This window comes from Chiloscyllium punctatum, chromosome 10 (assembly GCF_047496795.1).
Source record: "Chiloscyllium punctatum isolate Juve2018m chromosome 10, sChiPun1.3, whole genome shotgun sequence".
Lineage (NCBI taxonomy): Eukaryota > Metazoa > Chordata > Chondrichthyes > Orectolobiformes > Hemiscylliidae > Chiloscyllium > Chiloscyllium punctatum.
Window position 1 is genome coordinate 24,413,322 of NC_092748.1, and position 27,341 is coordinate 24,440,662.

The 27,341-nt window shown below is 43.6% G+C and overlaps 1 protein-coding gene across 1 annotated transcript in view; it reads left to right on the forward strand.

Moving 5' to 3' along the window:
* kansl1l (KAT8 regulatory NSL complex subunit 1-like) overlaps positions 1-27,341 on the forward strand; it is a 107,847-nt gene that overhangs the window by 26,783 nt on the left and 53,723 nt on the right. Inside the window, 1 exon segment of the mRNA XM_072578716.1 lies at positions 17,881-18,070. Coding sequence (XP_072434817.1) covers positions 17,881-18,070 — 190 coding nt within the window.

Consider the following 27,341-nt stretch of genomic DNA (forward strand, 5'->3'; position numbering starts at 1 on the left):
GAAACGCATAAAAGTGGATAAATCCCTAGGACCTTATCAGGTGTACCCTGGAACTCTGTGGAAAGCTAGGGAAGTGATTGCTAAGCCTCTTGCTGAGATATTTGTATCGTCGATAGTCACAAGCGAGGTACCGGAAGACTGGAGGTTGGCTAACGTGGTGCCATTATTTAAGAAGGGTGGTAAGGACAAGCCAGAGTACTGTAGACCAGTGAGCCTGACATCAGTGGTGGGCAAGTTGTTGGGGGGAATCCTGAGGGACAGCATGTACATGTATTTGGAAAGAAAAGAACTGACTTGGGATAGTCAGCATAGCTTTGTGCATGGGAAATCATGTCTCACAAACTTGATTGAATAGTTTTTTGAAGAAGTAACAAAGAAAATTGAGGGTAGAGCGGTAGATGTGATCTATGTGGACTTCAGTGAGGCGTTCCACAAGGTTCCCCATGGGAGACTGGTTGGTTAATAAGGTGAGATCTCAAGGAATATGGGGAAAACTAGCCATTTGGATACTGAACTGGCTCAAAGGTAGAAGACATGGTGGTGGAGGGTTGTTTTTCAGACTGGTGGCCTGTGACAATGGAGTGCCACAAGGATTGCTGCTAGGTCCACTACATTTCATCATTTATATAAATGATTTGGGTGTGAGCATAAGAGGTAAAGTATAAATTTGCAGATTACACCAGATTAGAGGTATAGTGGACAGCACAGATGGGTCAATGGGCTGAGGAGTGGCGGATGGAGATTAATTCAGGTAAATGTGAAGTGCGGCATTTTGGGAAAGCAAATCTTAGCAGAACTTATACACTTAATGGTAAAGTCCTGGAAGTGTTGCTGAACAAAGAGACCTTGGAGTGCAGGTTCATAGTTCCTTGAAAGTAGAGTTGCAGGTAGATAGGATAGTGAAGAAGGCATTCAGTATGCTTTCCTTTATTGGTCAGAGTACAGGGGAACCTTGATTATCCAAATACCAATTATCCAAAAATCGGATTATCCAAAGGAGATCTCGAGGTCCCAATAGAAACATGACATCAAAGACGTGTTTCCAACAGTGTTTTGTTTCCCGTGATTTAAACAGGCACCATCTCCAAATGACTGACCTCTCATCCTCTCTTTCCCCCCCACACTTTCCCTGGGGTTCTACAGAGAGGTTACACTAATCCCCCCCACCTGTACAGGGCAAATGTGGAAACTGTCAAAAGGTTGCAGGAAAAGTGTGTGTGTGTTTGGAGACTCGCCCATAAAGACAGCAGGAGCAGGAGCAGCAGTCTTGTGATTGGTATCCAGTCCGGCTGTTCCGGAGAGGGAGTGGTGGGGTTGAGTGGGGCTGTGTTGGATGGGATTGGGGGGGGCGCTGTGTGCTGCTGCAGTCTCCTGAACAAGGAGCAGACTTTAAGAACTTCGAGCCTCAGAGGAAAGGCATTTAATCGATTAACCAAATAATGAATTATCTGCCCATCACGTTCGGATAATCGAGGTTTCCCTATATTGAGTACAGGAGCTGGGAGGTAGTGTTGTGGCTGTACAGGACATTGGTTAGGTCACATTTTTGGAATATTGTGTGCAATTCTGGTCTCTTTCCTATCAGAAGGATGTTGTGAAACTTAAAAGGGTTGAGAAAATGATTTACAAGGATGTTGAGGAGAAAGTGAGGACTGCAGATGCTGGAGATCAGAGCTGAAAATGTGTTGCTGGAAAAGCGCAGCAGGCCAGGCAGCATCCAAGGAACAGGAGAATCGACGTTTCGGGCATAAGCCAAGGATGTTGGCCAGGGTTGGAGGATTTGAGCTAACGAGAGAGATTGAATAGGTTGGAGCTGTTTTCCCTGAAGTGTCGGAGCCTGAGGGGTGACCTTATAGAGGTTTACAAAATCATGAGGGGCGTGGATAAGATAAATAGACAAAGAGAACCTTGTCGAACGCCTTACTGAAGTCCAAATAGATCACATCTACTGCTCTGCCCTCATCAATCCTCTGTTACTTCTTAAAAAAAACTCAATCAAGTTTGTGAGACATGATTTCCCACGCACAAAGCCATATTGACTATCTCTAATCAGTCCTTGCCTTTCCAAATACATGTACATCCTGTCCCTCAGGATTCCCTCCAACAACTTGCCCACCACTGACATCAGGCTCACTGGTCTTTAGTTCCCTGGCTTGTCCTTACCATGTTTCTTAAACAGTGGCACCATGTTAGCCAACCTCCAGTATTCCGGCACCTCATCTGTGACTATCGATAATACAAATATCTCCATAAGAGGCCCAGCAATCACTTCTGTAGCTTCCCACAGAGTCCTAGGGTACACCTGATCAGGTCCTGGGGATTTACCCACTTTTGAGTTTTAAGACATTCAGCACTTCCTCCTCTGTAATATGGACATCTTTCAAGATGTTACCATCTATTTCCCTACATTCTATATCTTTCATGTCCTTCTCCACAGTAAACACTGATGCAAAATACTCATTTAGTATCCCCCCATGTCTCCTGTGGCTCCACACAAAGGCTGCCTTGCTGATCTTTGAGGGGCTCTATTCTCTCCATACTTACCCTTTTGTCCTTTATGTATTTGTAAAAATCCTTTGGATTCTCAACTCTATTTGCCAAAGCTATCTCATGTCCCCTTTTTGCCCTCCTGATTTCTCTCTTCAGTATACTCCTACTGCCTTTATACTTTTAAGGATTCTCTCGATCTCTCCTGTCTATACCTGAGATATGCTTCCTTCTTTTTCTTAACCAAAACTTCAATTTCTTTAGCCATCCAGCATTCCCTATACCTACCAGCATTTCCTTTCACCCTGACAGGAATATACTTTCTCTGGACTCTCATTATCTCATTTCTGAAGGCTTCCCATTTTCCAGCCATCCCTTTTACCTGTGAACATCTGCACCCAATAAGCTTTTGAAAGTTCTTGGTAAAAATGATGTCACTTCTGCCCCCAACATGGCCGCTTCCACAGCCACTTTCACCCCTCTCAATTCCTCATGCACTATATGTGACATCACTTCCGCCCCTCACATCATCGCTGATGTCACACACTCAGTGACATCCGCCCCAGCTTACTGCCATGTTTGCCACCACTTCTGCCCCCACCAACGCCACTTGCCTGCATTCTGTTGACACGCCTCTCACAGATACCACTGTCACCATCCCTGTCCCCCCAGAACCCTGCGGGGAACATCAGCCCTGCTCATAACTCCACCCCCATTCCCCCCACCACCACACCCACTCTAGTTACAGGCTCCGCCCCCACTCTCAGCTCCACACCCACACTAGATCCCAGCTCCCAGCCCTGCCGAGTTTTCACCATCCCTCCACACCTCCCCCTCACTGAGGATGAACGATCAGTCCTCAGCAAGGGACTCCCCTTCATTCCCCTCTGCCCATGTATCAATGAATTTAATACAAGCCGTGACATTGAACACGTCTTCCGCCGCCTCCGAGCTTACTTTCACAATCAGGGCTCCCGCCCACCTTCTGAGGACCCCTTTGCCCACCTCCAACACACTCCATCCACCTGGACACCCCTTGCTGGCCTATTACCCGCCCTCAACCTCTTCTTTTCCAACTGCCGCTGGGACATTAATCGCCTCAACCTGTCTACCCGCCCCTCCCCTCCTCCCCCCCCCCACCCCCACCCCCCTCCATTCCAACCTCTCACCCTCACAACGTGCAGCCCTCCAATCCTGACCTCACCATCAAGCCAGCAGATAAAGGGGGTGCAGTGGTAGTCTGGCGCACTGACCTCTACACCGCTGAAGCCAAACGCCAACTCGAGGACACCTCTTCCTACCATCCCCTCGACCATGACCCCACCCCCCATCACCAAACCATCATATCCCAGACCATACAGAACCTCATCCCCTCAGAAGATCTCCCACCCACAGCTTACAACCTCATAGAACCGGGCAGTGTGGGGTTCCCGGACTACCTCCTTCCCAAGATCCACAAGCCAGACCACCCTGGCCGACCCATTGTCTCAGCAAGCTCCTGCCCCACTGAACTCACTTCTACCTACCTCGACACTGTCCTATCCCCTTAGTCCAAGAACTCCCCACATACGTTCCAGACACCACCCACGCCCTCCACCTCCTCCAACACCTCATTTTCACTATGGATATCCTTTCCCTCTACACCTCCATCTGCCATGACCAGGGCCTCCAAGCCCTACGTTTCTTCCTCTCCCGACCTGCCCAACAGTACCCTTCCACTGACACTCTCATTCGTCTGGCTGAACTGGTCCTCGCCCTTAACAATTTCTCCTTCGAATCCTCCCACTTCCTCCAGACCAAAGGGGTAGCCATGGGCACACGTATGGGCCCCAGCTATGCCTGTCTCTTTGTTGGCTATGTAGAACAGTCGATCTTCCGTAATTACACCGGGACCACTCCCCACCTCTTCCACCGCTAAATTGATGACTGCATTGGCGCCACCTCGTACTCCCACGAGGAGGTTGAGCAATTCATCAAATTCACCAACACATTCCACCCTGACCTTAAATTTACCTGCACCATCTCTGACACCTCGCTCCCCTTCCTGGACCTCTCCATCTCCATTAGTGACGACCGACTTGACACTGACATTTTTTACAAACCCACCGACTCCCACAGCTACCTGGATTACACCTCTTCCCACCCTACCTCCTGCAAAAATGCCATCCCGTATTCCCAATTCCTCTGCCTCCGCCGTATCTGCTCCCAATAGGACCAGTTCCACCACAGAACACACCAGATGGCCTCCTTCAGAGACTGCAATTTCCCTTCCAACGTGGTTAAAGATGCCCTCCAACGCATCTCATCCACATCCCGCACCTCTGCCCTCAGACCCCATCCCTCCAACCATAACAAGGACAGAATGCCCCTGGTGCTCACCTTCCATCCTATGAACCTTCGCATAAACGAAATAATCCGCTGACATTTCCGCCACCTCCAAACGGACCCCACCACCAGGGATATATTTTCCTCCCCACCCCTTTCCGCCTTCTGCAAAAACCGTTCCCTCCGTGACTACCTGGTCAGGTCCACGTCCCCCCTACAACCCACCCTCCCATCCTGGCACCTTCCCCTGCTACTGCAGGAATTTCAAAACCTGCACCCACACCTCCTCCCTCACTTCCATCACCTCCATCCAAGGCCCTAAAGGAGCCTTCCACATCCATCAAAGTTTTTTACCTGCACATCCACCAATATCATTTATTGTATCCGTTGCTTCTGATGCGGTCTCCTCTACATTGGGGAGACTGGACGCCTCCTAGCAGAGCACTTTAGGGAACATCTCTGGGACACCCGCACCAATCAACCTCAACGCCCTGTGGTCCAACATTTCAACTCCCCCTCCCACTCTGCCAAGGACATGGAGGTCCTGGGCCTCCTTCACCACTGCTCCCTCACCACCAGACACCTGGAGGAAGAACGCCGCATCTTCTGCCTCGGAACACTTCAACCCAGGGCATCAATGTGGACTTCAACAGTTTCCTCATTTTCCCCTTTTCCCCCACCTCACCCTAGTTCCAAACTTCCAGCTCAGCACTGTCCCCATGACTTGTCCTACCTGCCTACCATCTTTTCCGCCTATCCACTCCACCCTCCTCCCTGACTAATCACCTTCATCCCCTCCCCCACTCACCTATTGTACTCTATGCTACTTTTCCCCACCCTCACCCTTCAGGCTCACTGCCTTTATTCCTGATGAAGGGCTTTTGCTCAAAACGTCGATTTTACTGCTCCTTGGATACTGCCTGAACTGCTGTGCTTTTCCAGCACCATTCTAATCTAGACTTTTGAAAGTTCTTGCCTAATACTGTCAAAATTGGCCTTTCTCCAATTTAGAACTTCAACTTTTAGATCTGGTCTTTTCCATCACTATTTTAAAACTAATAGAATTATGGTCACTCGTCCCAAATTGCTCCCTCACTGACATCTCAGTCATCTGCCCTGCCTTATTTCCCAAGAGTAGGTCAAGTTTTGCACCTTCTCTAGTAGATACATCCACATACTGAATCAGAACATTTTCTTGCACACACTTAACAAATTCCTCTCCATCCAAACCCTTAACATTATGGCAGTCCCAGTCTATATTTGGAAAGTTAAAATCCCCGACCATATTATTCTTACAGATAACTGAGATCTCCTTACTAATCTGTTTCTCAATTTCCCTCTGACTATTAGAGAGTCTATAATACATCCTGATAAAGTGATCATCCCTTTTCCAAAACAATGCAACAGCATATAACCCTGACCAGGAATCAAACTGGGGCCATAACATTGAGAGTGCTGATTAGATTCACTACAGTGTGGAAGCAGGCCCTTCGGCCCAACAAGTCTACACTGAACCTCCGAAGAGCAACCCACCCACACCCATCTGCCTCTGACTAATGAACCTAACCGCTGTGGGCAATTTAGCATGGCCAATCTACCTAACCACATCTTTGGATTGTGGGAGGAAACGAGAGTACCCACACAGACACTGGGAGAATGTGCAAACGCCACACAGACAGTCGCCCAAGGCTGGAATTGAACCCGGGTCCCTGGCGCTGAGGCTGCAGTGCTAACCACTGAGCCATTGTAATTGTAACCACTAGCCAAACAGGGAAGCATGTGGCTGGTGGATGTTTTCTAATCAACCTGTTTAGCACGTCTGGAGCAGGTGGGACTTGAACCTAGGTCTCTTAGCTCAGAGCCACATGGCGAAAGCAGGAGCTGCGTTGTTAGACAGATTTCACCTGAACGCTGCTGGGCCCAGTGTTCTAGTGAGGTATATATCCAGGGAAGTAAGAAGGGGTTTGTATTAAATAAAGGGGAAAGATTAAGTTAAAGGGAAATGACCAGGAAATAGAGCAAAGCAACAATAAAGGTAATTAACATTACTAAGAGTATGCCTTGGAAAGGACACTGAAGGCAAACTTGATTGTGTGCAGCAGTTATAGAGTCATAGAGATGTACGGCATAGAAACAAACCCATCCATGCCGACCAGATATCCCAACCCAATCTAGTCCCATCTGCCAGCACCCGGCCCATATCCCTCCAAACCCTTCCTATTCGTATACCCATCTAAATGCCTCTTAAATGTTGCAATTGTACCAGCCTCCACCACATCCTCTGGCAGCTCATTCCATACACGTACCACCCTCTGTGTGAAAAAGTTGCCCCTTTGGTCTCTTATATCTTACCCCTCTCACCCTAAACCTATGCCCTCTAGTTCTGGATTTCCCAACTCCAGGGAAAAGACTTTGTCTATTCATCCTATCCATGCCCCTCATAATTTTGTAAACCTCTATAAGGTCACCCCTTCGCCTCCGACACTCCAGGGAAAACAGCCCCAGCCTGTTTAGCCTCTCCCTGTAGCTCAGATCCTCCAAACCTGGCAACATCCTTGTAAATCTCTTCTGAACCCTTTCAAGTTTTACAACATAGGGAGGAGACCAGAATTGCACGCAGTATTCCAACAGTGGCCTAACCAATGTCCTGTACAGCTGCAACATGACCTCCCAACACCTGTACTCAATACTCTGACCAATAAAGGAAAGCATACCAAACACCGCCTTCACTATATCCTATCTACTGTGATTCCACTTTCAAGGAGCTATGAACCTGCACTCCAAGGTCTCTTTGTTCAGGAACACTCCCTAGGACCTTACCATTAAGTGTATAAGTCCTGCTAAGATTTGCTTTCCCAAAATGCAGCACCTCGCATTTATCTGAATTAAACTTCATCTGCCACTTCTCAGCCCATTGGCCCATCTGGTCCAGATCCTGTTATAATCTGAGGTAACCCTCTTCGCTGTCCACTACACCTCCAATTTTGGTGTCATCTGCAAACTTACTAACTATACCTCTTATGCTCCCATCCAAATCATGTATGTAAATGACAAAAAGTAGAGTACCCAGCACCGATCTTTGTGGCATTCCACTGGTTACAGTCCTCCAGTCTGAAAAACAACCCTCCACCACCACCACCCAAAGGTCTTCTACCTTTGAGCCAGTTCTGTATCCAAATGGCTAGTTCTCCCTATAATCCATGAGATCTAACCTTGCTAATCAGTCTGCCATGGGGAACCTTGTCGAACATCTTACTGAAGTCCATATAGATCACATCTACTGCTCTGCCCTCATCAATCTTTTTTTTACTTCATCAAAACACTCAATCAAGTTTGTGAGACATGATTTTCCACACACAAAGCCATGTTGACTATCCCGAATCAGTCCTTGCCTTTCCAAATATATGTACATCCTGTCCCTCAGAATTCCCTCCAACAACTTGCCCACCACCAAGGTCAGGCTCACCGGTCTTTAGTTCCCTGGCTTGTCTTTACCTCCCTTCTTAAACAGTGGCACCACGTTAGCCAACCTCCAGTCTTCCAGCACCTCACCTCAGCAAGAGGCCCAGCAATCACTTCTCTAGCTTCCCACAGAGTTCTTGGGTAAATCTGATCAGGTCCTGGGGATTTATCTACCTTTAACCGTGTCAAGACATCTAGCACGTCTTCCTCTGTAATCTGGCATTTTGCAAGATGTCACCATCTATTTCCCTATTGTCTATATCTTCCATTTCCTTTTCCACAGTAAATACTGATGCAAAGTCTTCATTTAGTATCTTCCCCATTCTCTGTGGCTCCACACAAAGGCTGCCTTGTTGATCTTTTGAGGGGCCCTATTCTTCCCCCTAGTTACCCTTTGTCCTTTAATATATTTTGTAAAAACCCTTTGGATTCTCCTTTAATTCTATTTGCCAAAGCTATCTCATGTCCCCTTTTTGCCCTCCTGATTTCCCTCTTAGGTATACTCCTACTGCCTTTATACTCTTCTTGGGATTCACTTGATCTATCCTGTCGACACCTGACATATGCTTCCTTTTTCTTAACCAAACCCTCAATTTCTTTAGTCATCCAGTATTCCCTATACCTACCAGCCTTCCCTTTCACCCTGACAGGAATATACTTTCTCTGGATTCTTGTTATCTCATTTCTGAAGGCTTCCCATTTTCCAGCTGTCCCTTTACCTGCAAACATCTACGTCCAATCAGCTTTCGAAAGTTCTTGCCTAATACCATCAAAATTGGCCTTTCTCCAATTTAGAACTTCAATTTTTAGATCTGGTCTATCCTTTTCCATCACTATTTTAAAACGAATAGAATTATGGTCGCTGGCCCCAAAGTGCTCCCCTACTGACACCTCAGTCACCTGCCCTGCCTTAGTTCCCAAGAGTAGGTCAAGTTTTGCACCTTCTCTAGTAGCTACATCCACATACTGAATCAGAAAATTGTCTTGTACACACTTAACAAATTCCTGTCTATCTAAACCTTTAACACTATGGCAGTCCCAGTCGATGTTTGGAAAGTTAAAATCCCCTACCATAACTACCCTATTATTCTTACAGATAGCTGAGATCTCCTAACAAGTTTGTTTCTCAATTTCCCTCCGACTATTGGGGGGTCTATAATACAATCCCAAAAAGGTGATCGTCCCTTTCTTATTTCTCAGTTCCACCCAAATAACTTCCCTGGATGTATTTCCAGGAATATCCTCCCTCAGCACAGCTGTAATGATATCCCTTATCAAAAATGCCACTCCCCTTCCTCTCTTGCCTCCCTTTCTATCCTTCCTGTAGCATTTGTATCCTGGAACATTAAGCTGCCAGTCCAGCCCATCCCTGAGCCATGTAATTGCTATGATATCCCAATCCCATGTTCCTAACCATATCCTGAGTTCATCTGCCTTCCCTGTTAGGCCCCTTGGATTGAAATAAATGCAGTTTAATTTATTAGTCCTACCTTGTCCCGTGCCTGCCCTGACTGTTTGACTCATTTCTATTCTCAGCTGCACCCGTCTCAGATCGATCTCTTTCCTCACTATCTCCATATGTTCCCCCTCCCCCCCCCCCCCCAGCTCCCCACCTTACTAGTTTAAATCTTCCCAAGCAGTTCTAGCAAACTTCCCAGTATATTAGTCCCCTTCCAATTTAGGTGCAATCTGTCCTTCTTGTACAGGTCACTTCTACCCCAAAAGAGATTCCAATGATCCAAAAATGTGAATCCTTCTCCCATTCACCAGCTCCTCAGCCATGCATTCATCTGCTCTATCCTTCTACTCCTGCCCTCACTAGCTTGTAGCACTGGGAGTAATCCAGATATTACTACCCTTGAGGACCTCCTTTTTAAATTCCTGCCTAACTCTCTGTAATCTCCCTTCAGAGTCTCAACCTTTTCCCTTCCAATGTCATTGGTTCCAATGTGGACAATGACCTCCTGCTGGCCCCTCTCCCCCATGAGAACATTCTGCACCCTCTCCGAGACATCCTTGATCCTGGCACCAAGGAAACAACGCACCACTCTGCTTTTTTTTTCTGCTGGCCACAGAAATGTCTGTCTGGACCTCTGACTACAGAATCCCCTAACACAATTGATCTCTTGTTTGTCGGCTTCCCCCTCGTTACATTAGAGCCAGTCTCAACACCAGAAACTTGGCTGTTTGTGCTACGTTCCTCTGAGAATCCATCACCTCCTCCATTTTGCAAAACCGCATACCTGTTTGAAATGGGTATATCCACAAAAGACTCCTGCACTAGGCGCCTACCTCTCTTACCTTTCCTGGAGTTAACCCATCTATGTCACTGTATCTGAGACTTTCTCCCCTTCCTATAACTGCCATCCATCACATACTGTTGCTGTTGCAAATTCCTCATTGCTTCTATCTGTCTCTCCAACCAATCCATTTGATCTGATAAGATCCAACAGCATTTATGGCAGATATAATCCGCAGTAATCCTTAAACTCTCTTTAAACCCCCACATCTGACAAGAAGTACATATCAGTGCAAAGGCCATTTTTGCTCCCTCACAATCTACAGACCCAGAAAATAACAACGTCTTATTCCTCTACAAACACTGCCCCAGGTTAAATTAATAGCTATGGCTTATATTTTAAGTTTAATCAAGAGATTTATCTCCAAAAACATATAATCAAGAAAGAATCCACTATACTCTATACTGCAGCCTTTCTCTTGGACAGACTTAAAACAACAATTAACTTATCTGATTCTGTGCTGTGAACTTCGCCCAACATTTCCTCCAAGATTAGTTGTGAATTTCACTGTTTGTTAATTTTCCCAGATGCACTCCGATGTCCATCTCTCTCTCTCTCTCTCTCTTTCTCTCTCCCCCCCCCCCCCCCCCCGCCCCCGCACTATCCTCACTATGTGCTTCCTTTGTCTGCTCTTCTCCCACTTTAAACTGCTGTTGTTTTGACTTTTTTTCCTGAAGTTCCAAAACCATGCAACAACATATAAAATAGTAATTGCTGCTCCTGGAATTCGAGGAAATCACCTCCAGCACCTAAAATACCTCAAAAAAAGGAGCAGCTCTTACAGCCAGAAACTTTTCCTGTCTTAGGCCAGAGTTTTCAAAGACCATTTACGAACAGAGTGAAGGCTCTGTTTCAGAATAGTCATAGGATTCGGAATAAAGCAGATGAATTGTCAGTTTAGAGAGAGAACTTTGTAGGAGCTATCAGGTCTTCCACACAGAGACATAGCTACAAGGAAACCAAAGCTACAACCTGAATAGCTAAGGATATGTGACATTCAGGAAGGACATGTAGCTGAGAAAGATTTGAAGGGTAGCTCTTAAAGAAGGTATTACAGCTGCGGTGAGAGATGACCTTAGTTCTAAAGTTTACATTGTAGAATCAGTTTAAGAAGAACTAAGAAACAGCAAGAGGGAGAAATCTTTAGTGGGACATGTTTTTAGGCCACTATACAGCAGTGGAAATGTAATTTCAGTATAAAGTAGAGAATTGAGGGCAGTGCAGTAAACTTGGAGAATCTGTATCTACATAGGCTGGGCAAACTGAACTAAAATTGTAAAGGTAAAAGTTTTTGAAATGTATGTAGAGTTTTTTTTAAGAGTTATATGTTGAGAAACTGACTAGGGACAATCTTAGATTTCATAAAGTACAATGAATAAAGGTTAATTTAATAATCTAGCAAAGGTAGCTTTAGGAAAGACTGACCATATTTTGGTAAGTTTCACACTAAGTTCAAAAATAATGTATTTCAGTTAAAAACTTAGGCTTAATTCTAAGCAAAGGAAATAATGAAGACTTGAGGGGCAAATTGACTATTGTGGGATTGGAAGCTATGTTTAAAATGCATGACTCCAGATAGAGGAAATGGCTAACGTTTAAAGTTTACAATAGCAATGTATTCCTTTCATGTGCAGTAACCCAGTTTGAAAAGGGGAAGTGTTCCAATTGTGGTTAATGCAAGAAATCAAAGATTCTGTTTAAATAGCCAAAAGAGAAAATGCTGGAAAATCTCAGCAGGTCTGGCAGCATCTGTAAGGAGAGAAAAGAGCTGACGTTCTGAGTCTAACTGACCCTTTGTCAGACCTGCTGAGATTTTCCAGCATCCGCAGTAATTTGCTTTTATTCTGTTAAATAAGGTGAGCAGGCAAATAAAGTGGCCAAAAATCTTGAGGGCTGGGAGCATTTTAGAATCTGTAAATCTGCACTAAGAAAAGATTTAAGAAAGGGAAAATAGAATGTGTAAACTAGCAAGAAATGTTACATTCTTCTGTAAATGCTGCTATTGATATGTTAAAATCAAAGGACTGGCAAAACTATTGAGTGTCTATTAGGAAATACATTATGAAAATGTATAATAGGGAATAAGGAAATGTCAGCGATAAAAGAAATCTTCCAACGCCTTCAAAGAGGAAAATACAAAAAGGCCTCTCTCTCAAAATGGCAAATCTAGGCACGAGTGTAAACAAAAGTTTTCTTTTAAAAAAAAAAGTTTCTGATATCAAGTAAATAAATCCTTTAGACCTGTTGATCTAAATTTGAGTGTTAGAAGAGGTGGCTGTAGAGATAAAAGTTTTTAAAGATGACCTGTGCACCTGCTATTGATTCTGGAATGGTTTCCACAGATTTGAATGTGGCAAACAGGACAGCACAGTGGCTCAGTGGATGGCACTGCTGCCTCACAGTGCCAGGCACTGTGGTTCAATTCTAGCCTTGGGCAAGTGTCTGTGTGGAATTTGCATATTCTCCCTGTGTGTCTGCAGGTTTCCTCCGGGTGTTCTGGTTTCCTCCCACCGTCACAAAGTGGTGCAGGTTAGGTGATTTGCCCATGCTAAATTGTCCAGTGTTCAGGGAGTGTAGGTTAGGTGCATTAGTCAGGGGAAGTATAGAGTAATAGGATAGTGTAATGGGGCCTGGGTGCATTATTCTTCGGCGAGTCCGTGTGGACCATTTGGGCCAAATGGCCTGTTTCCACACAAGGGGTACTATGAAATTTGAGAAATGAGGAGGATAGGAAAAGATGAGCTATAGACTTGTTATCGTTTGTAGGGAAATGCTAGAATTTATTATAAACGATGGGACAATAAGACATTGGGAAGTAATTTGGCAGAGTCAACATGGATTTATGAAAGGGAAAACATGCTGAACAAACCTGTTGGAGTTTTGTGAGGATGTAACTAGCAGATTAGAAAATGGGGAAGTGATGGATATGGTACATTTCCAGATTTTCAGTTTCTGATAAAGTCCCACACGAGATGTTGGTCTACAAAATTTGACCATGAGAGACTGAAGGGACTATACTGGTATAGATTGAGAACTGAATGGCAGACACAATGGACAGAAATCAGTAGGAATGAATGGGTCATTTTCATGTTCTGTGCTTGGAATCCCAGTTGTATACAATATATCAACGATGTAAATGTGGGTATTAAATGTAACATTTCCAAGTTTCCAGATGATTCATGTGGAAGTGAGTGTGATGTGGGATATAGGCTTTGGCTGTCTGGGTCACCATTTATTGCCAATCCTTTGTTGCTTTTGACCTGTTTGGCATACTAAGCCATTTCAAAGGGCAGTTAAGAGTAGGGCAGACCAGGTAAAGACTCCTACCACTCTTTTATATAAAAAGAAATTGCTTTTATACATTTCCTTTTGAACTCCCCACCTCCCAACCTTAAATGAATGTCCCCTAGTATTAGACCTTTCAACTCTGGGGGAGGAAAAAGATTTTGACCATAAGCCATATCTTTGCTTCTTATAATTTTAAAGACTTCTATCAAGTCTCCCCTCAATCCTCCACTGCTCTAGAGAAGGAAACTCAAGTTTTTCTAGCCTCTCCTTTTATAGCTCATTCCCTTTAATCCAGGCAGCATCCTGGTAAACCTCTTCTGCATCCTCTCCAAAGCCTTTCTGTAATGCGGTGACCAGAATTGAATGCAGTACGTGTAAGTGTGGCCTAACCGAAGTCTTATAAAGCTGCAACGTGACATCCTGACTCTTGTACTCAATTCCCTGACCAATAAAGGCAAGCCATATCTCCTTTGTCACCCTATCAACTTGTGTGGTCACTTTCAGAGAGCTATGGACTTGAACCCCAAGATCCCTTTGTACATCAGTGCTGTTCAGGGCCCTGCCATTACCTATACTTTTCCTTAACATTTGATCTCCCGGAATGCAGCACCTCACGCTTAACCCGGATTAAACTCCATCTGCCATTTCTCCAACCATATCTACATCTGATCTATATCCTGCTGTATCTTTTGACAACCTTCTACATTATCCATAACTCCACTGATCTTTGTCTGCAAATTTACTAACCCACCTATCTAAATTTTCATCCAAGTCATTTAAATATATCACAGAAGTTAGTCTATCGCTTGTCCATGGACATTACCAGTACGCCACACTTTAAATGGCATTCAGTACGGAGAAGTGTAGGTTATTCACATTAGTAGGAAAAACAGAAATGCACAATATTGTAAAAATGCCATTATCTGCTACCCAAGCATCCAGGATTCTCTCTCGATTCTGGGTAATCCAAAATGCAGGATGGAAAAGAAATTGTGGTTATAACAGCTGTTCCTTTTCTGAAGTATTTTCTGACTTCGAACTGATTTCTTTGCATTCTTGGAGCGGTAATCATGGTTTTATAAGATATTGCATTGCATTGTTTTGAAACTTTGGAAAAGAAGAGATTAAACTAATGGCATGTTGTTTTATAAAAGAGGGAGAGAGAAAGCAGGTACGATATGGGAAGTGGGAAGAAAAAAGTGAATCTTCACATCTGACTGTTTGTTTCTGTTGGTTTCAAGTATCTCTGGCCACTGGAGTTCCTTGTATGAAAAATAAATGATTAATGAAATTCACAGCTATCCTTGGAGAAACCTGTGGGGGGGGGGGGGGGCACAACAGGGACAGCTAAGTGGCGTTTCTTTTAAAAAAAAATTTCTTCTGTGATGTTTTGAGGTCTGGCTCTTGATTAAACTTTTAAAAATATAAAACAATGGTACTGTTATTCTGGAGCAGTGTTTTTAGAGCAATGAGATGTGCTATTTTCTGTTAAGGTGACAAGGTGACCTTTAGTAGAGTGATGTGCTCTTCTTGTTGGTTGTGGAAGGTTAAGAAGAGTTTCCATGTTCCTGATGGTTTATGTCTGGAGGAATTGTCTTTGGTTGTGAATCCTATCAAATTGCATGGATCAGTTGGAACAGCAGTTAGAGGTAATGGGGAAATTTACAGGAGCTAGATGTGATGGATGGCAGGTTCGGGAAGGTAGCAGAACCGCAGATATAGTCCAGTAGATGGGTTACCTTCATGAAAGGTAGTACAGAGTCTCCTGTGGTTATCCCCATCACAGACAAGTGTGCTGTTTTAGAAACCATAGGATGGACTCGGGAATGTAGCAATGATAGCCAGGTTTCTGGTACTGAGACTAGCTCTAATATAGTGAGAGGTACGTCAGATTTCAAGCAATCGATTGTAACTCTCTAGTCAGAGGCATGGACAAATGTTTCTGCGGCTAACAATGAGACATCAGAATGGTTTGTTACCTTCCTGGTGCCAGGATCAAGGATATCTCTGAGAGGGTGCAGAATATTCTCCAAGGGGAGAGGGACCAGCAGGAGATCGTTGCACATGTTGGAACTAATGACATAGGAAAAGGGTGAGGTTCTGAGGAGAGAATACAGGAAATTTAGGCAGGAATTTTTAAAAATCCTCAAGGATATTAACATCTGGATTACTGCTGGTGCCATGCGCGAGTGAGTAGGAATAGAAGGATAGAGAAGGTGAATGTGTATGAATACGTCTTTGTATTCTCTTTGACCACAAGTGTGGTCCCAGGGGACCAGAGAATAGCCAAAATTGTTCCACTGTTTAAGGGGAGCAGGGAAATTTCCAGGAAATTACTGGCCTATGAGTCTCATGTCAGTGGTAGGGAAATTTAGTGGAATAGATTCTCTTACAAGATCTGTGCACGTTGGAAGAAAATGGACTTATTAGCAATAGACGCAAGGTTTTATGTGGGGGAGGTGTGCCTCACTAACCTAATGGAGTTTTTTGAGAAGGTAATGAAGTTGATTGAGGGAAAAGCGGTTGATGTCTTCATGAGCTTCAGTAAGGCCTTTGACAAGGTCCCTCATGGCAGACTGGTACAAAATGTGAAGTCACATGGTATCATGGGTGAGCTGGCAAGAAGAACCAGTTCTGTGTTCAGTTATAAGAGACAGTAGCATTGGAAAGGTGCTTTTCAGAATGGAGCATTGTGACTAATGTTTCACAAGGATCTGTGCTGGGACTGCTGCTGTTTGTGGTCTTCATAAATGATTTGGAGGAAAATGTAGCTGGTTTAATTAGTAAGTTTGTAGACAATACAAGGATTGGTAGAGTTGTGGACAGTGAGGAGGGTTATCAAAGGATACAGCAGGATATCGATCAGCTGGCGGTGTGGGCAGAAAAATGGCAGATGGAGTTTAATCTGGACAAACGTGAGATGATGCATTTTGGAAGGTCAAGAGTAGGTGGAAATTATACGTTGAATAGCAGAATCCTTAGGAGTATTGATATGGCGAGGGATCTGGGTGTGCAGGTTCACAGATCACTGAAGGGGAGAGTGTAACTTGAAAAGGTAGTTTTTTTTAAAAAAAGGCCGATGGAAGGCTTACCTTCATTGGAAGGGGCATTGAGTATAAGGATAAGCAAGTTATGCTGCAGCTTTTATAAAATTTTAGTTAGGCCACACTTGAAGTATTGCACACAGTTCTGGTGACCCCACGACCAGAAAGATGCTCAGGAGAGGGTACGGAAAAGGTTTACTAGGATATTGCATAGTATGGGAATTTTAGCTATGAAGAAAGGTGGAATCGACTGGGTTGGTTTTCACTGGAACACAGGAGATTGAGGGGCAAACTGATAAACATTTACAAGGTTATGAATGGCATGGATAGAGTGGAAAGTGTGAGGCTGTTTCCCAGAGTGGATGTGTCAGCTACTATGGGACACTGCTCCGTGATGGGGTTGGGGAGAATTTAAAAAGAGATATGCAAAGCATATTTTTCTCTTACTGGGTGGCGAGTGCCAAGAGGAGGTGGTGGAAGCAGACTCAATAGTAACGTTCAAGTAGCACCTGGACAAATATATGGATAGGAAGGGAATAGAGGGATATGGATCCTGTAAGTATGGAAGGGCAAAATGTGTCAGAACCGGCTTGGAGTGCTGAAGGGCCTGTTCGGTACTGTAGTGTTCTTTGAAATGTTTAACTCTTCATGAAAGTTGTAGAATTTGTTTTGAAAGTTCCATCCATACAAAGATTTGAAAAGATTCCTAATCCCAATTTGTTTATGGTTCGAGCAGAGCCATGGACAGTTAATCTGAATTATTGTGGGGCTTCAGCATGCACAAAGAATTTGTTTTTGCAAAGCGATGAGTAGGCAGCGCCTTAAGGCTAAAGCTCACCACCTCTTTTACTGTTGTATCTCTAGCTGCTACAGTTGACTTTGTGGAAAATTATTTGTTTGAAGCAGTTCACAAAAGCCAGTGTTTTTGTTACGTTGTCTAATAGTCACATTATAAAAATAACTGTGGTTGTTAGTGTTTTAGGTGATGACATGTCTGGCTCTTCAAACTGCTCTGGTTCTGAGGACTATCAGCCTAAAACAGAGCATCCAGACAGGACTACACAGCGACCTCTTTCTGTGGATGACACATCAGCCAAAACCAGGCCCCTCCGGATGCATCATAAGCACAGACCTCTCTCTTGTGTTTATGACACTAGCAAACGAGTGAGTTGAACTAAGTTAAGAAAGAGTTTGTTTTGTGGTTGAATCTACCAGGTTAATTTGTGAATTTTGTGTGCATTAAAATTGAAACGCATTTGAGGTATCTCAAGTCAAATGATGAGTCGTTTTCAACTGTGGGCCTGTATGCATGATGTGCAAACTTTAAAACTTCCCAAATCAATTCCCAATAGGACAATAGATGAAGGAGACATCCTTCTTATCAGTTTAAGCTGATTTGAGCCAGGATTAGAAATAAAAGTAAGTATCTAATCATTTAAATTATCTGGGCTTTTTTTTTGCCAAAAAGATTAATTAAAGTTTTTTTGTAACTGTAAGTAGAAGCACAAGTATTTTACCAATTGCATTTTATAGATTACTGTGATAGCAGAACTGGAGTCACTGGGAATCAGGAGGCGGAGAGAAGCTCTGTGCTGGCTGGAGTCCTATCTAGCAAAGAAGATGGTTGATCATCTTGGCCTCAGGGCATTACTGGAGGAGTTCCTCATGATGATGATTGAGACGAACTGCTTCTTGATTACCTCCCCTTTATAAGGTCAGAACTTGAGATATTCACTGATTGCACAATGCTTAGCATCATTCACCACGACTCCAATACTGAAGCAGTTTATGCAGCAAAACTGTAACATGCAGTTTTGGGCTGACAAATGGCAAGTAACATTTACACTACAAGTGCCAGGCAATGACTATCTTCAGTGAGAGTGAATCTAACCATATCACCTGAATGTTCAATGGCATTACTATCGCTGAATCTTCAATCAGCAGCATCCTAGGGGTTACCGTTCACCAAAAATTGAAGTGAACCAGCCATTGGCTTACAAAAGCAGGTCACAAACTAGGGCTTGTGCTCAAAACATTGACTCTCCTGCTTGGATACTGCCTGACCTGCCCCACACTTTTGACACAGACTAGGCATCTGTTAAGTAACTTGCCTCCTGTCCTCCAGTGCCTGTTCATATACAAAGCATAAATTAGCAGTATGTTAAAATATTTTCCACATGCTTGAATAGGTTCAGCTCCAACAGCTCAAATTCACCACCATCCAGGACAAACCTGCCTGCTTTATTTGTACTCCTTTTGACCAGGAGATAGTGAGGAATGCAAATGCTGGAGAGTCAGAGTCAATAAAGTGTGGTGCTGGAAAAAGCATAGCAGGTCAGGCAGCATCCGAGGAGCAGGAGAATTGATATTTCAGGCAGGACCCTTCATCTGAACTGGGGAGGGGGCTGAGAAGTAAATGGGTGGGATGGTTGGCGGGGGGGGGGGGGGGGGGTGCGGGATGGGGAGGTAGCAGAGAGAGAGAGAGAGAGAGATGGTGAGACTGGGGGAAGGTAGGTGGGATGGCAATAGGTGCATACAGGTAGGTAATTATGATAGGTCAGTGGGAAGGAAGATGGAGAAGTAGGCCAGGTCAGGAGGACAATGCTGAGTCAGAGGGTTGGATCTAGGATGGATTGGGGAGATTTGGAAACTGGTGAATTCGGTGTTGAGGCTGATTGAAATTTAATTGAAAAGATACATTGTTAAATGAATTTCTAATTGAAAAATGAAATCCAGTCACACAAGGATGCAGGTAGGGAGTTTCAGAGAGTAGGGTGAATATGGCTGAGGGCTTTTCTGCTAGAGTTGTGATGAAGGTGTTTTGATGACAGAAAGCAGAGTTGAAGACCAGAAGTCATGAAAGTGTAGGCTTGAGGTAGGCAGAGATAATTAGTGTTATAAAGTGAGCAACAAGAAATTTACATTTTTGTTCTGGGCTGATTCAGGAATCACTGCGGGTTCCGTGATCGTTTTCAATTGATGGCTCCTTTTTCACGGCTTTCCGGTTCCGGAAGATAGTGTTTCTCCGCTTATTTTGTTAAAATGAATTATTCTGTTTTCCTAAATCTTTATTTAGTCTTCTCTGTACAATTGACATTGTCCCAGTATCTCAATACACTTTTTTTAATCCCTTCTAGTCCTGATGTCTTTCAAGATTGGCTTGGAGCTCATGTTTGAGTGGCAATATAAACTTATTGTTAAGAACAGAAGTAAGTCATTTAGCCCTCAAGCCTCATCAGCTACTTACTGAGGTCGTGGCTCATCTATGACCTTTGTCCTATTCTCTTAAGAAAAATCTGTCAATCCCAGATATCTAATTATTAGTTTGTCTACTTTCAATTATCATTTGCAGAAAGGAGTTCCAAAAGGTAATGTTAGTAAATTTTCTTAATACCCTGTATAAAGCTTTTTCCTATGTCAGTGCAATAATTTAACTAAGCACTTGCATACTTAAATTTGTAGCATAAATCTGACCTTTAAAGTTTATCTGCGTTACTGCCAGTGAGCAACAAAAGCAATGCGCTGCATGAAGTACTTTATTGAGCTGTTACATAAATACAAACTATTATAGTCAACTTTCCATAATTCTGACCTTAACTGTTTAAAATAAATAAGAGTTTTAGTGAGTGTGGGATATAGGTAAATTAATGTTACTTCTGCAATTCTGCAATTCCATCTTACAAAGTAAAATGAACTCACACCAGTGTGTAATTGTTTTAGCCAAGAGCTGAGTCAACAAGAATGGAAACGATGTGGAGGAAATATATAATTGTTTTTGTATTAGCTAAAACTGTATGTCAGAATGAAATGTGCCAATGAACAATAGTAGGCATGGTGGGCAAATAGATAAGATGTTGTGAGAGGATGAAGTTAAGCTAGATACGCCTGTACAAACAGCAGGTATAAACATGTGCTTCCCACTTTTACAAAAACACAGGAACAAACCCCAATTAAAAGGGTCATAGGGATCAGAACGGCCTCGGGAAAGGCACAGATGAAGGGGGTAGATAATGATGAAGAAAGAATATGCCTAACAATGACCTACAGCAGGATGAGGTCAAACAGCCTTGTGATACCAGAAATAAGCATTTTGTCACAGACAAGGCCGGATAAGGCAAGAGATAAACAGGGGTAATGGGGGCCGGTCTTAGGGAAGTGGACGATGTAAGCAGGGGAGGGAGCAGTGTAAAACAATAGACATCAAATCATATAAATGTTATGTATGAATTGAACTTGGTGTGTGTATGTCCCTTGCCTTGAGAAAGTGGACATCGCACCCACTTGCAAGTGTAAAATAAATGACACTATTGATTCAGATCTTGTCTCGGACTGAAATTATTGAAGTCAGTGGGCTTTGTTTCTCACAATTGGGGGCTCGTCCGGGATTTTCTTCCATCACCGGGGGGAGTGGCTGGCCTTGGACACTGGGAAGACGTGTCCCGTTCCCCATTGAGGAGCGGTCTCGTGTCCTGGTTTGGTCTGCTCCCTTGGGCGACTGGTACGAATCCCACAAGAGAGACATCTGAATCAGACAGTGATAGGAGCTCGATAGACAATACGGCACAAAGGGGCCAGGCAACTCTGTGCACAGACCAAGGTAAGAAACCTGACTTTTAAGTATTGCCTTGGTGGCCCGGATTGAGTTTTAGTAGTTAATAAGGGACTAACGAAGGAACTCAATATGGGTTGTGCCGTGGGTAAGGAAAAAGCCTCCGGGAAAAACAAAAGAAGGAAAAAGCAATGGAATTGGAGGCGGGGTCCATTACAACATACCTCCAGAAAGTTCTTTGGGGAGGATGTTGTGGAATTGGCAAAATAATACTTGTACAGGGGAAAAAGATGATTAAATATTGTTGCTTCATATGGACTAAGGAATCCATTCTTCGTCCCGCCTCTTTTGGCCAAAGATTCAGGTCGGACAAAGACTGGGTTTGTAAATATCTGAATTTATTTGTCAATGAGTGAGAGAGAGAGAGAGAATGAAAAGAGCTGTACAGCTGGTAGAAAGTTTAACCCTTTGTGATTTGGTTTGAATGCACATTTGTTTGTTGGTGATTGAATGTTTGCGTTTTATTCCCTGGAGCTTGAGTTCCGGGACTGTTTTGAATCTGATTTTTATTATGGAAACTTAACATGATTTCTTTAAAGGTTAAGGATTCTATCGAGATTATGAAAAAAAAAGAATGATAACTCCTGTTCTTCTTACAGGTCATGACTGCCTTACTATCAGTTTCTAACTAATCTCTTTTATCTTTACATAAAAGCGATTTATGGAGGACAACTGAAGTTTCAGTTCAACATTAGATTGTAGTAAAAACAAGATCCTATGGTTAATATCTGTGACCTTGGATTCGGCCATTGTTCATGCATTAGAAATTTTTTTTAAAACTTGAATTGACAAATAATTTTAAGGCAGCTCTGATTATTTCACGACCTATAGTATTGTAATTGAGCAATGATTGGTCAGGACTACTTAAGAAAACTAATTTTGGATTTAAATTAAGGGACTAAAACTGGGTGATTACAGTGGATTTCAAAATTGAGAACTGTATGCATTCTACATTTTGAATATTAAATACTGAATAAATGAACGTAAATATATAAATATATTTACAAGTTTGGAACAGGCTTTAAAGTTAGTCAAGCATGAATTGATGAATTGGTGTTTGAAGTTATGGGGAGCTAGAAATATTGCAATATTTCTTTAAAAAAAAGAAAAAGGGGAGGTACCAATAGGGGACAAAGAGATTGGGTTTGTAAGTGTCCCCCTCAGCAGTGGGGAGGTCAGAACATTTAAAAAAAAAGAAATGAAGGTCCTGTTTGAGGATCCGGTAGGGTTGTCTGAACAAACTGATCAATTTTTGGGGCCCAGTCTGTATACCTGGGCTGAGTTAATGTCTATTTTGAATATACTATTTACTAGGGAAGAAAGGGGACTTATATGGGGAGCAGCCATTAAAATATGGGACAGGGAACACCCCATTGGAGATGGGGATGCTGGACAGGGGGAGGTGAAGTTTCCCCTCAGAGACCCCCAGTGGGAAAACCAAAATCCGGAGCATAGAGAAGAAATGAAGGAATTGAAAGACCTGATTCTAAAAGGTATAAGAGAGGCAGTTCCGAAGTCACAGAATTTGACTAAAGTCTTTGAAGTTAGACAGGAGAAAGATGAGACTCCTTCAGCTTTTTTTTTTGCAGAGATTAAGAGACTTGATGTGGAAATATTCTGGAATGAACCCTGAGGACCCAGTGGCACAGGGCCTTTTGAAAGTACATTTTTGTGACAAAGGCATGGCCAGACATACAGAGAAAGATACAGCAAATAGAAAGGTGGAGTGAAAAGCCATTAGATGAATTGTTAAGAGAGGCACAGAAAGTGTTTGTAAAGAGAGAGGATGAGAGACAGAAACAGAAGGTGAAAATGATGGTAGCTGCGGTTGATGAGGTAGTTAAGAAAAGAATGGAACCAATAGTGACCAACCGGAGCGGTGGGTGGCAGCATGTCGGACAGAGAGGACAAGGGGGAGCGTTTGATAGAGGGTTCGAGTGACAGGGGCAGAGCTGGAGGTCCCCACAGGCAGGATGCTATTATTGCGGAAAGATAGGGCACTTTAAGCGGGAGTGTCCTGCTCTGAAAAGGGAAGAGAGGGCAATTCCGCTTATGAATTTTGATGAAGTATAGGGGTGTCAGGGGTTCCTGCCCCCGGGGACCCACCAGGAACCCTTGATAAACCTGAAGGTGGGACCCTGGAGGGAAGAGGTAGTCTTCCTAATAGATACGGGGGCAGCACGGTCATCGCTGAATTTTAAACCAAAGAAAGTAGGAATGCCAACACGGTCAATTACTGTTTCGGGGGTAAAAAGGGGAAGGATTTACTGTTCCAGTATTTGAACCTATGATGAAAGAAGGTCCTAAGGATAGGGTCACAGCGGAACTGCTGTATATCCCTGATATAGGAAGTAACTTATTAGGGAGAGATTTAATTATCCTCTTAGGACTGGGGATTGGAATTCAGGAAAAAGAATTAGTTGTACAAAAGGCAATGTTGACAGAGGATGTGGAGAGAGAGATAGACCCTATTGTATGGGCTAGGGAAGGGAATTGTGGAAAACTACAGATCCCTCCCCTTGAAGTAAATTTTAAAAAAAAAGGAAAGGGGACTTTGTCTGTGAGTGACAATATCCCATTTCCATAGAAGGTAAACGAGGACTGCAGCCAGTAATTGAGGGATTGATTAGAGATGGACTGTTGGAGCCATGTATGTCTCCTTATAATACCCCAATACTACCAGTGCAGGAATCCGATGGAACTTATCGATTGGTGCAGGATTTGAGAACATTAAATCGAATAGTACAGATCAGGCATCCAGGGTGCCAAACCCCTCTACGTTATTAAGTAAGATCCCTCATGACCACAAATGGTTTAGTGTGATAGATTTAAAGGATGCCTTTTGGGCTTGTCCCTTGGCAGAGGACGGTTGCCAAATGGGTGGTCAGCTCAGACTTGTGAACTCTATGCATTGGAAAGAGCCCTTAGGGCATTAGAGAATAAAGAGGGAACAGTATACACTGACTCTAAATATGCATTTGGTGTTGTGCACACTTTCGGTAAGATATGGCAGGAACAACAGCTGATCAATAGCCGAGGGAAAGAATTAGTACATGAAGAATTGATTAAACGAGTCTTGGAGTCCCTATTACTTCCCCGAGAAATAGCAGTAGTGCATGTAAATGGTCATCAGAAAGGAAATGAACCAGAGGTTAGGGGAAATAGATTAGCCGATGAAGTGGCTAAGGAAGCAGCCCTGAACCCACAAGAAGTGGTGATTCATTCCCTAATACCTACTGTCCCAGGTCCTCGGGAAACTCCTATATTTACTGAAAGCGGAGAAAAAGAATTGAGAGATTTAGGGGCTGTAAAAACAGCAGACGGGCATTGGATGTTACCTAATGGAAGGAGAATGTTGAACAAAATGATGATGCGAGAGATTATGGCTGTCCTACACCAAGGCAGCCATTGGGGAGTACAAGCAATGTGTGATTTGGTTCTTAGGGAATATGGATGTAAAGGAATATATACAATTGCTAAACAAATATGTGAGGGATGTATCATATGCAGAAAAGGTAAATAAGAAAGTCTTGAGAAAACAGACCCCAGGAGGAAGAGACCCAGGACTGAGACCTTTCCAGAGTATACAAGTAGATTATACTGAGCTCCCCAGGGTAGGGAGACTAAAATATATGCTAGTCATAGTAGATCATTTATCTGGTTGGGTTGAGGCATACCCCCTAGCTACCGCCACTGCGAGTGGAGTGTCTAAAACAATATTGGAGCACATAATTCCCCTATATGGGCTCGTGAACCATATTGATTCCGACCAAGGAACTCACTTTACCTCTAAAGTGTTACGGGGAGGGGTAATGAAAGGGTTGGGAATTTCCTGGGAGTTCCATACTCCGTGGCACCCGCCATCATCAGGAAAGGTTGAGAGAATGAACCAAACACTCAAACGACAGCTCTCTAAATTGATAATAGGAACCAGACTCCCTTGGATCAAATGTTTACCTATAGCTCTCTTGCGAGTACGAACAGCCCCAAGGAAAGATTTGGGACTATCCCTCTATGACATCTTATTTGAATTACCTTACTTGGGAACGAATGGAGAATTGCCAAGTCCCGAAACTAAAGATTTGTTTTTAAAGAAGTATATACTGGGTTTGTCCTCCTCTTTGTCTTTCCTCAGGAAACAGGGTTTATTGGCACAGACTCCACCCCTTGAATTCACCATTCATCCCATCCGGCCGGGCGATTGAATCTTAGTAAAATCATGGACAGAGACTAAATTGCAGCCGGACTGGGAAGGGCCATTACCAGGCTCTTTTGACCACTGAAACAGCGATAAGGACAGCAGAGAAAGGCTGGACTCACTACACTCGGATCAAAGGGCCAGTGGACCCTCCAGTTGAGGAAGAAGTCTGGACAGCCGAATCAACGCAAGATTCACTGAAACTCAGGCTAAAGAGACTTTGAGTAACTGATTATACAGTGGCGACGCGAGCGCGGGATTATTTCTGTAAGATTGTATATTCAGCATGATGTTTAGAATACTGGGAATGCTGCTAGAGATATGATGCTAGCCCTTTTAGTATTGGGATTTTGTCAAATATCATTTTCATATGTATTATTAACGGTCCCCAAGTCTGATAATCCACAAGTAATAGACGCTGATGTATGCAGCTTAGTAAATTGTGGGGATGTAAATAATCAGAGACAGTACCGCAGCTCTGAGATACATCTTAAGTCCTATGGGGATGGCCTTGGGGATGGTACTTAGTATAATGGTCTCGTCACAGTACACCGGACCCCCTTCCGACCAGCTCGCGATTGTCCCGATAAAAAGTGTAACCCAATATACCTAATGATAAGGAAAACCACATGGCACGAAACAATCCTGTGGGGTGGGGGGGCACCTATGAGATACAATGAAGTGAAATGTTTGGGATAGAAATGAAAGCAAATGGGAAGGATTTCTTGGGCTATTGTTTTTGAATTAGCGTAGGACAGGGAAAATGGGTAGAACTACTGGGTAATAAGATACAATCTTTCACCCCTCCCGCTGATCCTAAAGTAGTAAAATTTATAGAGGTAAAGGACTTGAAACAGACCATTGAAATAGAAACTGGGTACGGGGATGCAAATGCCTGGGTTGAATGGGTAAAGTATACTGTAAAAAGTCTGAACAAGAGCAATTGCTATGCATGTGCCTCCGGTCGGCCAGTGGCCCAGGTGGTTCCCTTTCCGCTCGGGTGGAAGCGAGACAGGAAGGGCATGAAATGTATGATAGCCCTGTATCAGGATGAGACTGCATGGAATGATAGGAATTGTACCTCCCTATCACTGATGTTCCCTCCCTTGGAGAAGAAAGATGTAAAAGTTCCCCCCCTGTTTTCTGCTGCAGTTGGAAATCACACATCGTGTGTGTAGACGAGGTATAAGTCGGTCGAAAGATTTGGGGGAGCTGAAATTATGTACAGAGATTAAGAATGTCACCGAAATGGAGAAGGGAGGGAACTACTCAGCATTAAAGGTTCCCTGAGCGGATCTGTGGTGGGACTGTGGAGGCAAAATATTGAGACCCACGCTACCTCCGGATTGGAGAGGGATATGTGCAATTGTACAATTGGCAATTCCATTTACCCTGGCATTTGAGAAGGAAAAGATAGGAGGGAAAAAGGGAAGGGGTAAGAGATTACTGTTAGACACTTCTTTCGATGACAGAATTTATCTTGATTCGGTAGGAGTCCCTAGGGGAGTACCGGATGAATTTAAGGCTCGTAACCAGATTGCAGCAGGCTTTGAGTCAGCTCTCTTTTGGTGGGTAACAATTAATAAAAATGTAGATTGGATAAATTACATTTTCTATAATCAACAGCG